Source organism: Staurois parvus, unplaced genomic scaffold (assembly GCF_062004578.1).
Source record: "Staurois parvus isolate SC_StPar_1 unplaced genomic scaffold, SC_StPar_1.0 ptg000232l, whole genome shotgun sequence".
Classification (NCBI taxonomy): domain Eukaryota; kingdom Metazoa; phylum Chordata; class Amphibia; order Anura; family Ranidae; genus Staurois; species Staurois parvus.
The window spans coordinates 529,423-543,401 of record NW_028318028.1 but is presented as its reverse complement, the minus strand read 5'-3'; the positions used below and the strand labels follow the sequence as shown (position 1 = coordinate 543,401).

Genomic DNA, 13,979 nt, shown 5'->3' with positions numbered 1-13,979 from the left:
CAACCACTTTTATCAAAATGGAGAAAGTTCTAGAATGAAAAACTGCTCAAGTATCAGTCTTGTATTTTTCCAAATGTGTTCAGTACTATTGAATTAAACTATAAGTTCATCTATCCCTGCTTAATACACATCTTCTGTTTTCATTCCACCTTTGCTGTCTTCTGTTTAATAGCCTCTTCAGATAAAATCTGTAGTTGCCCCAGAGCACGTCAAAGGTTACATCTACATTGAGGCCTACAAGCAAACTCATGTCAAGCAAGCCATTGAAGGAATTGGTAACCTGCGCATGGGCTTCTGGAATCAGCAGATGGTGCCCATCAAGGAAATGACCGATGTCTTGAAGGTGGTGAAAGAGGTTACAAATCTTAAGCCTAAGTCTTGGGTCCGGCTTAAAAGAGGCATCTACAAGGATGACATTGCCCAGGTGATTATGAAACTGTGTCCTCCTAAGGACTTTTTCAGTGAATGTATAGTTCTGGAACTTCATAATCTGTCAGTACTGCAAAATATTGCATTCTCTTGTGGGTGGAACTTCATTAGGCTGACTCCTTCCCCCCCCGTCCTTATCAAGTCCTCAAGAGTTACATACCGTTTTTGATCCTCATGCCTAAACATTGCCTGCTTTTTTTACACCTTTTTAAGCCCTTGTCACATAAGCGATCCTGTCCTGATGAAGACTCACTAGTCACAGCATTGCTTAACTTACCACTTACCTTTTGCTACTGAGTTGCTTCCACAGTAGTCGGACTAGTAAGATGTTACTGTCTTGCCGCTCCCTCACTTGTGAATCAGATTTGGCAGGTAAGGGAGCAAATCCATTACATGAAGTTCAAACCCCACTTTGGTAACTGACCTACTGGCCATGTACTGTCACCCGCAGGATAGCCCAGTTGACACGACCTTAAAAGATTGGACTTTGTGTCTTTTTTTACAGGTTGATTATGTAGAGCCCAGCCAGAATACGATTTCTCTGAAAATGATTCCTCGGATTGACTATGACCGCATTAAAGCACGCATGAGTCTGGTAAGATATGTTTCATGTTAATTGTTACTTTACAGAACAGTGAGCATAATATGACAAACTTTTCAAGAACGTTTGTTTTCCTTGCTCTCTAATAGGTATTTTATTTTGAAATATTTGTTTCCAGTGTTTGGCATAGCTGTGTCAAGATTTATTGTTAACTGATAATGTCTTAAAAGATAGTCCTTTGGAATACAATTCCTATTCTGAGAGAGTAGGGTGTGCTTGTTTACAGTATTGTGAATTAATACAAATATGTACATTTAAACTATTTGTATTTGGCCTGCCCAAAAGTGTAACTTTTATTTCATCTAGTTTAGCAGTGAAATCTCTGCATCAGTTTTCTACTTTTCTACTGCAGTTCGTACAAGCAGGTGTCATGGACTCCTTTTGCACCATGGAGAAAGCTGATAAAGCATTGAGACTTCTGATCTAAGAAAATAGCAGGATATAAAACCCACAAATGTTCACCTATGACTAAAACTTAGTGTTGGGTGGACTTTTGTGGGACATTAGCATTTATTGCTTATATTCATCCTTCTAGATAGCATGGAGAAAATTATTTAGCACACGATAGCACTTTTAGTTTTTCTCCCATTTTTTACATTATTGGAACAGTTTGAATCCTTGTTGGGGTTTTGTCTCTTTCTCCACCTCGTGTCTTGGTGACAACATTGTTGCTGTAGAAGGAAGTATTTCTGTGGGGACACAGGCAGCAATGAAAGGTTAATTGACATTCTAGCCTTTCTGTCACTTGCATAAAGTGAGTAGCACTTCGTCACTTTTTCATCCTGCTTTACAGAAAGATTGGTTTGCTAAGAAGAGAAGGTTTCGAAGGCCTCCGCAGAGACTGTTCGATCCAGAGAAAATCAGGTGAGACTCTTACCTTCTAATGGAAGATTATGCACTGGTAATGTATAATAGCATTAATACGTAATTGCTTGTTCGGCAGATCACTAGGAGGAGATGTTTCTTCAGATGGAGATTTCCTTATTTTTGAGGGAAATCGTTACAGTCGTAAAGGTTTTCTCTTCAAGAGCTTCGCAATGTCTGCTGTGGTAGGTTATTTATTACCCGGTCTGTCAGATTACAAAAATTGCTGCCCAATGGTAGGCATTGTTGGATTTTCATTACTGGAGACTAGCCATTCCAATTTTGACACACAGCAAAATACTTTGATAAGAGGGTCCGCTTCCTCTTTGGCTCTTTTCTGTGCTGAGTTCTTAATGATGATGAGATCTCTGTTTCAGTACACTGCCCTCTGACACCATGGTGGCACCCTGCGCTCACAGTATGTCCTTAATTTTTCACCTGAGAAACGAAGAACATCTTGTGTACTGCGTACAGCAGATAACATTCAACTATTGTAAGAATGCCTATGTAAATTAAAAGGATAAGTTCCCTTTTATAGCATGTTACATGTTAAACCCATATTCAGGTGACATCAGGCTGGAGATCTTCTCCCCGTGCCTTATGTCACAATTTTAAATAGACGCAGATGTGTGGGGCCCCTCCCATTCAGCTTCATCATTCAGAGTTCTTTGAATGGGAGAACTACAAGTACCGCAACAGCCTTTGTGGTTGGTGGCTTGTAGTTCTCACTTAACCACCATGGCACTGTTGAGCACTATAAGTAGTTAATTGGTGCCTCCTGTCAGGTTATATTGACTGTCTGCAAGAACCCTGCAATGCACACGCGATCTGCTGATCGCAGGTGCAATGCTTTACAGGCACCCAATTAAAAAAATAATAAATGCACATTTTTTGAACTGCAAATAGATGCATTTAGATATATATATTTTTTTAAGATGACCTTATCTTTTAAACAAGGGCTAAACAGATAAAACTAACTGGAATAATAGGAGTGGGATTTTTTAGGTGCATATATTATACGCCAGCACTGAACATCAGTTAAAATATGACAATTTATTTTGAACAATGCATTAAAAGATTCTAATGAAATGTAACTGGTACAGTTCCATAATATATATCCAGTATATGCCGTTTGTTGATCTTAGACTAGATCCTCATACACCATTTCTTCTACATGTTTCTCCAACTTGGCTTCTTCAGGAAGCGATTATGTGCATAAGATACTGGTAAGGATACAAAAAAATGCAAATACCAGTATCCTATGCACATAATCACTTCCTAAAGAAGCCAAGTTGGCAAAACATGTAGAAGAACCTGTGTATGAGGATCTCATCTAATTTCACCAGACGGCATATATTGGATATATATTTAAGGAACTGTACCGGTTACTTTTTATTAGAATCCTTTTATGCATTGTTCAAAATAAATTTTAATATTTTAACAAATGTTCGGTGTTGCATACAATAATATGCATTTAAAAACTCCCACTCCTGTTATTCCATTTATCTTTATATGCTACAAAAGGATGATGTGCTGTTGACTTACATCTCCCACCCGCATAGAGATTAAACTTTTTGGCTAAAAAGATAAGTGCAGTATGTATAGAAATCACCGCCTGATTCCAGTCGCCTCACACTGAATAATATTCTCAGTGTTCTGGTGTATTTACATCGTCCACATCACTGAACCACATCTTGCTACTATTTTAAGAGCTCCTATAGATGGGATTTGTTTTTCTGCATCCTGAATTGCATTTGCAGCATACTTTTTAACAGCTAGTCTGCAGGTTTCAATTTACTTTCACCATTTGCCCTTCAAATGATTTACCCCCGTTCCTGACCAGGCCATTTTTTGCGATACGGCACTGCATTACTTTAACTGACAATTGCACGGTCATGCAACGCTGCACCCAAATTAAATTTAAGTTCTTTTTTTCCCCCACAAATAGAGCTTTCTTTCGGTGGTATTTGATCACCTCTGCGGTTTTTATTTTTTGCACTATAATCAAAAATAGACCGACAATTTTGGAAAAAATAACAATATTTTTGTCTTGTTGCTATAAAGCATATCCAATCAAAAATGTAAAAAAAAATCTAATTTCTTCATAAATTTAGACCAAAATGTATGCTGCTACATGTAATGTAAACAAAAATCATGCATAAAAAAAATCAGAATAAGTGTGTATTAATTGGTTTATGTGAAAGTTGTAGCGTCTACAAATGGTGGTATATATACTGGAATTTTTTGGGGTTTTTTATACTACTAATGGTGGCGATCAGCGACTTATAGTGGGACTGCGGCTGGCATTCTGACACCGGGTGGGAACTGACTGCCACTGACATCCCCAGTGACACTAATACAGTGATCAGTGCTAATAAAAAGCATTGACACTGTACTAATGACACGGGGCAGGAAAGAGTTAACATCTGGGGCGATCCAAGGATTAATAGTGTGCTGTGTGTTTTTACATTTTGTGCTGTTTTACTTCGGAGACATGCTGCTCTGTATCTCTCTGCTGTGCATGCTGACAGGAGAGAGATGTGTGTTGTTTACACGCAGATCTCTCCCCTCTCAGCCCTGCCGACGATCACTGAGTCCCAGACGGGCCCCGGTGATTGACATCCCCAGCAGCTAACAGTGGCGCAGGCAGGGTGGGGCGCACGCCCCCTGTCCGGAAATGCAAATTACGCATATATACTTGATTTTGCGCAGCTGTACTGCTGTACTTCTGCTATAGGGCAGAGGGCCAGTGGTTAATTGTATAGTGTGGATGACCTTTCTAAGGCTGCATTTGACCTACTTTGCTTTTTTTTCTTTGCAAAGCAGGTCAAAGACCGCTACTCCTAATGAGATCTGTTCATGCTACTTCAAAAGATCCTCAGTCGCAGATCAGCTGGTACCTTCAATAGGAATTCTGTTGAGGCATATGAAACATGAAGTTGTTTAAACAGAAACCTTAGCCTTCAAAAACAAAGTCCATTTACACAAACCTTTTTGGGTTGAGTACAAAATTAGTTAATTGCACACTCTCTTGCCTCTACAGATTACAGATGGAGTGAAACCAACTCTTTCTGAATTAGAGAAATTTGAAGATCAGCCAGAAGGGGTTGACCTGGAGGTGGTAACAGAATCAACAGGTACTAAAGGGTTATATAATTGCCAATTAATTGTTTCCCTCTGCTTTCCTTTTGAGAGCTGCACTTGTCATCCTGCCATTCTTTTATTTTCTACTATTTCATTAAAAAGTAGCCTGCAAAGTTATATTATATAAATCATTCTTGATTCATGCATACCCCCTAGGCTGAGTTGCAATTGACTGACTGAGAACATGCACATCTATAAGGGTGGTGGTATGCCTTAATTTTATTTGACATTGAATCAGCTCAGGATATAAGAATCTTTTTTTTCTACTTTTATGTCACAAGTGCACATATAACAGAGGGAGTATTGTTCTTCTGTTCTAGTTTCCAGTTTCTTTGCTAATTCTCCATTGGTTTTGAATTATTATCCTTCTTTCTCCCTCTTTCCTTTCTTGTAATTCAGCCATCAATTCACCACATATCACCTGCACAATCCATTTAAAGAGAATTGTGAGTCTGCAACATAGATAATCCAAAGGCTTGCTCAGGAACTTAAAACATTCAACAGATGGGCAGCGGCCATTTATAGACGCTTGAAAAACTCTGTGTGCATTTTTTTTTTTGTCAATGCAGTGTTCCTTGTTTTTAATGTCCCTTGAGTTATAGTGCTTGTTATGTGCAGGAAAGGAACGTGAGCACAGCCTTCAGCCTGGCGACAATGTGGAGGTCTGTGAGGGTGAGTTGATCAACCTACAAGGTAAAATTCTCAGCGTGGACGGAAACAAGATCACCATCTTGCCCAAGCATGAGGATCTTAAGGTAACTTTGCCTTTTTTTTTTTTTTTTTTTTAATTAAAAATATATGGAAGCAATAACAGCACTGATTCTTAGATACAGCATAGGTGGACATAGATGAACAAAATAGCAAATTATCATAATAGTTATTTTCAGGAGATATGTAACTTTCCTTCTTGGAGAATACTGTGAACTGTTTATTAAGCAGGATGGATGGGATTCTGGCCACAGCTTTTTATATTGATACTTAAAGGACACCTTTCTTGTGAGTGAGTGACATGGAGAATGCTAACACAATTATAGCATACAGGTTCATGCTAAAAGCAGAAAGTTTTCTATTTTTTGCATACACCTGTATGCTATAGCCTTGTTTATGATGGCACTGGAGTATACCTGAGTATAGCAGCTCACAGTCATTCATGTCTGTGAGAGGCGGTAATGGGCTAATTTATAGTTTAAGGCGTTAGTGTAAATTGTAAAACTGAAAGAAGACCCAAAGGAAACAGTAAGGGTGCTAATAGCAATTAAAGAATTCATGACCTGAAAGTATGGCCAGAATTCCTGACTTGTATACCTGTTCCAGGTCACAGATTCATTAAATAATGAGGAAAGGATGGGGGTCACAACCTTTCATTTGCACCTTCAAAAACAAGCCAGTTTCCAAACTTCCTTTATTGAACTGTTACCTTAAAATATCTTCTTTAAGGTATTCGTTTCCAGAACAGATTTGAATCTGTGGTTTTTGTAGTACACAGTCCTTTATTTTAGTTGCTGTTTAAAAGGCCCCATCTTTTCTCATTGAAATGTACTTAGCATTATGTGGGATGCATATTCCTTTTTGCTTCTTCTCCATAACAGGACATGCTAGAATTCCCAGCTCATGAGTTAAGAAAGTATTTTCGCATGGGGGACCATGTCAAGGTCATTGCTGGACGCTATGAAGGGGACACTGGGCTTGTTGTGCGAGTTGAAGAAAATTTTGTCATCTTGTTCTCTGACCTCACTATGCATGAGGTGAGTTATTCACAGTACAGCCAGTCTATGACAATACTTTATACAGGAGGCCTTATACTCTGATGTCATTCTGTACATAAATGTTGTTTTACTATCTGTGTGCTTTGTGTTGGCTATAGTCCAATTGCTTTTCAGTTCTATAATATTGGGTATCATCTACCTCCATGTGGTGTCTGTTTGAAATAAACCTGCCATGAATTGTTCTCTATCCAAGATAAAGTGCCGTCCTTCTGAAAAGCAGTGTATGAAGTCAGATAGTCTATCACACCTAAAACTCTACCTTCACATGTTTCCACTATACAACAGTCTTTCAGCAATGCTGATCCAAGGATAGAAGCTTTCAGTGGGTAGCTCACCCTCTGCTCCTCACTGCATGGCACTGTAATCACCTAGTGCAACTCAGTGAAATCCATCAACCTTCACTGTGCATTGAAATTCATGACTATAGTAGGTGCCGTCACAGTGCATCTAGTCCAAAGAGGAAACATTGCATGCCAGATATTTGAGTGCAGTATTAGCAGTACATATCTCTTTTTTATGTGATGTGTGTGCCATTCTGCCCCGACCTTGGAATAGTTTGGTGATCATGTGATTTTGACTTTGTAGACACGTGGAAGGGAAAAAAAGTGCAGAATGTTTTTGAAGCACGTTGGAAAATGCCTGTAGTTTCTGGATGCTGGCAATAGCTCACTCCCAGCTGACTCTGGGTCACAAGAGAATAAAAGTACACTCCTGTGGCCCACAGGAGAAGCAAGGCCAAAAATGTTTTGGCCATGCTTCATTCTATATGTTGAAAAAAGGTTGATGGATTCAGTTCAAGTTTCTGTTCTGTACTTTGCATTGTTTTATTTTCGGTCCTCTGTAAATGTGATTTGCTTTCTCTCCTCCATTTAGCTGAAGGTCCTCCCCCGAGATTTGCAGCTGTGCTCGGAGACAGCTTCTGGTGTGGATGTTGGAGGACAGCATGAATGGGGAGAGCTGGTGCAACTTGATCCTCAGACAGTGGGAGTCATTGTACGCCTGGAAAGAGAGACTTTTCAGGTGAGTGTTCACAGCAGAATAAGTTCTTCAGAGACCAGAGTAACAAAAAGTGAAAATGCAATATTAGATGGAACTGATCCATATTCTCAAAGCTCTAATTCACCATCTTTTCTTCAAGTCTGGCTTAGAATGGCAGAAAAAGAGTGAGCATATGCTCCTAAGTGATATGAGCTGTATGTTTAGGAGCAATTTTCTTAAAGTTGCACCACAAAACATGTGTTTGGTAAATGTCTAATCCACTGGTTATTTTGTTTCTTGCTCTCCCATCCCATGTATTCAACATTTACTACTAAAACTATTCTTGACTTGTTCCATTATTTTATAAATTTGTTTCTGCTAGTTGTGCTAAGCACAATTTTTGTAACAGATCATCTCAGAGCATAACCCTTATCTGTATTGTATAAAGCCGCATTCCTTCTGGTTCTAATGATGGATTTGTGCACCAGGTGGGAATAGTGCTGCTTAGGGTGTGCTCCACCAGGAAGGTCTCACCAAGAACACTCGTCAGTCTTTCCTTGTACTCAGTCCCTAGAACAGTTTGCCTAACACAGTTTGCCTATTTTACCGTGGAATCTGCCCCCCTAGTGTGCGCAGCTCACTCCCCAGTACACGTGTAGCCTGTGGGTTCTGAATTTCAACACACACAGCTCACTTTTCAATTTTTCATCTCCCCTATAAGATTTGAATTCCTGGGCACACAGGTAACTCTCCAGTATCTATACCTACACCCTGTTGTTTTTCACTGTCTGCATTTCCTGCTGTCCATTCTGCTCTGGTCCTATCCTAACTGACCCATACTTCATTACACATCTTCGCTCCCTTGTTTTACTTCCTACAACATTTTATGTGCTTTGCATTTTTTTCTTGTCTGCTTATCACATATAGGTCCTTAACATGCATGGTAAAGTAATCACAGTTAGGCATCAGGCAGTCACCCGGAAGAAAGACAATCGTTTTGCTGTTGCTTTAGACTCTGAAGAGAACAATATTCACGTCAAGGACATCGTCAAGGTCATCGATGGTCCCCATTCGGTGAGAACTCTTTAGTTGTATTCTCCCTTCTTCAAAAGTGTAAATATCTGACTTGCTAAATAAATCCACTCTTTGATTTACCAGTACATTGATCAATCATTCATTGCTGTAGGGCCGTGAAGGTGAAATTCGCCACTTGTTCCGGAATTACGCTTTTCTTCACTGTAAGAAGCTGGTAGAAAATGGAGGAATGTTTGTGTGCAGAACACGTTATCTAGTCCTTGCTGGAGGCTCAAAGGTAAAACTCTTGACAGAGTGAGACTGATGTGAGGGGTTTTTTTTGTTTCTACTTTATATTTATTCTTCTCTTACTTCATAGCCTCGAGATGTCACAAACCTCACCTTTGGATTTGCTCCAATGAGCCCAAGAATTAGCAGCCCAGCTCACCCTGCTGGAGGTGGTATGTATCACTTTAAAAGCCTATCGATTCTGTTGTATATTAGCATACATACTCATTCATTGTCCATCACCTTTCGCAGGACAGAGAGGTGGTATGGCAGGAGCAGGAGCAGGAGCAGGAGGTCCTGGCAGAGGAAGAGGCCGAAGGGACAATGATTTGATTGGCCAGACTGTCAGAATTTCTCAAGGTCCTTATAAAGGTCTGTATAAACTGAAATGTACAAGGTAACATCACTTTACACAGTCACACAAGTACTCACATTCCATTGCCAGTTTAAAGTAGAAGCCTGTTCACCTTCCAATATGTTTTTTTTATTATGGGAAGAAACCAGAAAACTTGGTGAAAGGCAAAGGAAAAATTGTGAGAACATACATACTCTATGTAGACAGTTATTGTTGCTGTTTAAAGGCCAAGTTCACATAAAAAAAATAAATGCACAGGATTTTGCAGGTAAAAAATGTGCATTTATTATTTTTTGTATGCTGCAGCAGGTGCAATGTCATGGGCCTACATACTCTCTGTACAGCTGTCTGCTCGTACCGCCATAGGTGCAGGAAGAGTTAGTGAACTACAAGAGCTTTGATTAGTTCTTTGAAAACTACAAGCTGTCTGTCATGGTGGCAGATGGGACTTGTAGTTCATTCAGATTCCTGTAAATGAAGGATATGGCATTGTGGGTGGAGCTGTCCTGATTTTAATTATGACAGCGTATGTGAGAAGATGATCACCTGCCTGCTGTCACAGGAAAGGGGTGGAGGGAGAACAGGTTGAGGGGTCGGCTGCTGCATAGAAACGGGTTACATGTTACAAAAGGTGAACTTATGCACGGCTGACCTCACTTTTTTTCTATTCCAAGGCTATATTGGTGTGGTGAAGGATGCCACAGAATCCACTGCTCGAGTCGAGCTGCATTCTACCTGTCAGACCATCTCAGTGGACAGACAGCGTCTCACAACAGTGTAAGTAACATATTTTGTGATATTTTTTGGTAACATCAGCGTGAGAATGTACGTGTGTTTTGCTGGTCAGGATAAGGTGTTTGAAAGACCATTTTGAGTGTGTGTGTGTTTTCCTTTTTTGTGTACTTGATTTGCTGTTAGGAGTGAACACAGGCTTGTTGCCTTGGTTTTTACCTTTACGGTGCTGTCATTGGTGTATCTTGTTGCAAAGACTGTTTTGTAAAGTACAAAATATCATACTTTACACACTTTTTTTTTTTAGTGGCGCTCGTCGTGCAGGAGGAATGACTTCTACTCATGCCAGGACTCCAATTTACGGTTCTCAAACACCCATGTATGGTACGGGCTCCAGAACACCCATGTATGGCTCACAGACTCCAGTGCATGATGGTAGGTTAATTCAGTCCAGTTTTGTCTCTGTCCTTGCTTTATGTTTGTGTTCTGTTTGTGATACTACTTATTGCCATTTGTACAGGAAGTCGAACACCCTACTATGGATCCCAAACTCCTCTACATGATGGCAGCCGAACCCCTGCACAGAGTGGGGCCTGGGACCCAAATAACCCCAATACCCCTTCAAGGTATTTCTGCTTCTGGTATTATCTTGTCCTCAGTCACTGAACTGTTCATTGGCAAAAACAGCTGTCTTTCATTTCATTTGCTCATGGGTGTATGGCAGGCACTTGCAACTATAGTACCACCTATATCAGGTTTAACATTAGAAAACAGACACTGTTGGTCTGACATACTGTTTTTTTGTTTTTTGTTTTTTTTCTTTAGTGGTGCACCGAAATGAAAATTCTGGTGCCGAAAACGAAAATTCAAAATGCATTTGGCCGAAAACTGAAATGCGCAGTTTTCAAAAATTTAAAAAATACGCTTTGATTAAAAAAACACAATATATCCCAATTTTTTTGTAAAATATGAAAGATGTTACGGTGCGTAAATAGATACCAAACATGTCACACTTTAAAACTGTGGACACTCGTGCAATGGCGTCAAACTGCGGTACTTAAAAATCTCCACGGGTGATGCTTTAAAAATGTCTACAGGTTAGCAGTGTAATGTTACAGAGGAGGTCTAGTGCAAGAATTATTGCTCTTGCTCCAACATCTGTGGCGATACCTCATGTGTGTGGGTTGAATACCACCGTTTACATATGTGGGCGTGGACTACGTATACGTTCACCACTACGTGCGGGGACAGGGGCATGTTAGACATTTTAAAAAAGAATTTAATGGGTTTTTTTTTTGGTTTGTTTTTTTTTTTTTTGCACTGTCCCTTTAAAAAATAGTTTAATCACTTTTATTCTTATCACAAGGAATGCATGCATCCCTTGTGATAGAAATAATTAGTGACAGGTCCTCTTTATGGAGAGATGTGGAGTCAACCAGACCCCACATCTCTCCTCTGCAATGTAAAGCATTACATCAGAAAAAGCATTGATCTAGTGCTTTAAAAAAAAAAAAAAAAAATGTCCGGAACCGAAAGTGACATCGCTCCGGTCCTCCAAGGGCATAGAGATGAGTGGAGGCCATCTTTCCTTCACTAATCTCTATGCCCAGCGCTATGATAATTCGATGGTTTCTTAGGTAAGGCTGAGAACTACCGAGCAGCAGCGAGGGGAATGGGATTTTTCTGGCACCTGTATCGGTTCTTTTTTTTTTTTTCAGATCAGCCAACGGCCGATAGGGGTGTTTTCTGCTGAAATGTTATGGCCACTGAAATTTCAGTGCACCCCTAGTTTTTTTCTTTATTTTCATTTTCTGCCATGGTTCTCCTTAGCGGAGTTGACAAACCCTGCTGCTCAATCCTCACTAGTATTTAACACAAAACTGTTAATTTGTTTCCTACTGACAGGGCGGAGGAAGAATATGATTATAGGTATGATGATGAACCATCTCCGTCTCCACAAGCCTATGGAGGAACCCCCAACCCACAGACACCTGGTTACCCAGATGTGCCCTCTCCGCAGGTCAATGCCCCCTACCACCCACAGACACCGGGGACTCCTGCCATGTAAGTTAAGATCAGTCTGGCATGATGCCTTTTGAAGGTTCGTATTTTCCCAATGGATAGTCATTGGTCACATTGAACTGGACATGTCCTGTATGGTTAGACTTTTTCAAGTTTTTTTAAGTCACTTCTTCATGGTCTAATGAGTGATAGAAACATACCCCAGCATTTATATGCAGTCACCTTAATCCATTCACCATGGAATGTCTTGTGTCAGGCAAACTCTAACAAACATTAAATTAGGGATCTTTGCACCAGAATCAGTGTTTGCAATAATCCCAGGGACCAGTCTGCATTCAGCAGTTTGGTGATGTCAGACCAGTGAGGGATAAGGTTTTCTGAAGTAAACTTTACACATATGTTTATACAGTTACCGTTGTCCACATTCTAAAATTTGTGAATAATCGTTAAATAGCATTGAACCTACCCTATCACAATGTCTTTTTATTACAGTTAAAACCAGTTCTGGGAAACAATAATAAAGGATTTTAATATGGTTACTATAAGACAGCTATCCTTTTCATGTAGTTGTTTACTCATCACCCCTATTTCTAAAAACTGCTCTCCTATCTTCCATAACAGGTACAATACAGACCAGTTCTCTCCCTATGCTGCTCCCTCACCACAAGGGTCGTACCAGCCTAGTCCTAGCCCACAGAGTTACCACCAAGTGGCACCAAGCCCTGTGGGCTATCAAAATACCCACTCCCCAGCAAGCTACCACCCAACACCATCACCCATGGCTTACCAAGTAAGTTTGAACACTTTACTTGCACCTAACCTTTCATTTTCTTTTTTAACAGTTCTTCACTTTGCACTGTGCTTGCGGTCCTTGCTCACTTTTTTTTTTTTTTTCTGCTGGTTATACAGACAGGATGGTTGTTAAAATTCCCCTAAACTGACTGGCATTGACATGCATGCACACTGCAGCTCACAGAAGCTTTGAACCGTGCATAACAATATTTTAACATTAAGGCTAGGTTCAGATCTGTGCTTGTGTGTGCGTGCGCGATTACTGCTTCTGGTATATACCTGTTCCCACAGTCCCACCCACTCGCAAAGGAAACCGCAGGAATGGTTCGCAGGTGCCATTAACCACTTGCCCTCCAGAAGATTTACCCCCCCCCTCCCCCCTTCCTGACCAGGCCATTTTTTGCAATACGGTGCTGCGTTACTTTAACTGACAATTGCGCGGTCATGCAACACTGCACCCAAATGAAATTTGCATCCTTTTTTCCCCACAAATAGAGCTTTCTTTCGGTGGTATTTTTTTTTTTTTGTGCTATATAAACAAAAAAGGCCAACAATTTTGAAAAAAAAAACCCTATATTTTTTACATTTTGCTATTAAACATGTCCAGTAAAAAAAAATTTAAAAAATCAAATTTCGTCATAAATTTAGACCAAAATGTGTTCTGCTACATGTCTTTGCTTAAAAAAAAAAAAAAAAAATCTCTGTGTAAATTTATTGGTTTAAGTGAAAGTTATAGTGTTTACAATATAGATACTGGAATTTTTTTTTTTACTAGTAATGGCAGTGATCAGCGACTTATAGCGGGACTGCACCGGGCATTATGACACTGGGGGGAACTGACTTGGTGTCACTGACATTCCCAGTCCCCAGTGACCCCAATACAGCGATCAATGCTAATAAAAAGCACTGACACTGTACTAATGGCACTGGGTAGGAAGGGGTTAACATGTGGGGCAATGAAAGGGTTAACTGTTTGCTGTTTTATGTGGGGTGT

The 13,979-nt window shown here is 40.0% G+C and overlaps 1 protein-coding gene across 2 annotated transcripts in view; it reads left to right on the top strand.

The window, feature by feature from the left end:
* SUPT5H (SPT5 homolog, DSIF elongation factor subunit) overlaps positions 1 to 13,979 on the top strand; it is a 33,799-nt gene that overhangs the window by 16,943 nt on the left and 2,877 nt on the right. For both annotated transcript variants that reach the window (XM_089679794.1, XM_089679793.1), the window contains 17 exons: positions 173 to 424; positions 935 to 1,024; positions 1,824 to 1,894; positions 1,974 to 2,079; positions 4,938 to 5,031; positions 5,657 to 5,793; positions 6,628 to 6,783; positions 7,678 to 7,824; positions 8,710 to 8,856; positions 8,969 to 9,094; positions 9,176 to 9,257; positions 9,337 to 9,456; positions 10,114 to 10,216; positions 10,479 to 10,606; positions 10,692 to 10,797; positions 12,077 to 12,235; positions 12,815 to 12,983. In XM_089679794.1, the coding sequence (XP_089535920.1) occupies positions 173 to 424; positions 935 to 1,024; positions 1,824 to 1,894; positions 1,974 to 2,079; positions 4,938 to 5,031; positions 5,657 to 5,793; positions 6,628 to 6,783; positions 7,678 to 7,824; positions 8,710 to 8,856; positions 8,969 to 9,094; positions 9,176 to 9,257; positions 9,337 to 9,456; positions 10,114 to 10,216; positions 10,479 to 10,606; positions 10,692 to 10,797; positions 12,077 to 12,235; positions 12,815 to 12,983 (2,193 nt within the window). The remainder of the gene's footprint in view (positions 1 to 172; positions 425 to 934; positions 1,025 to 1,823; positions 1,895 to 1,973; positions 2,080 to 4,937; positions 5,032 to 5,656; positions 5,794 to 6,627; positions 6,784 to 7,677; positions 7,825 to 8,709; positions 8,857 to 8,968; positions 9,095 to 9,175; positions 9,258 to 9,336; positions 9,457 to 10,113; positions 10,217 to 10,478; positions 10,607 to 10,691; positions 10,798 to 12,076; positions 12,236 to 12,814; positions 12,984 to 13,979) is intronic.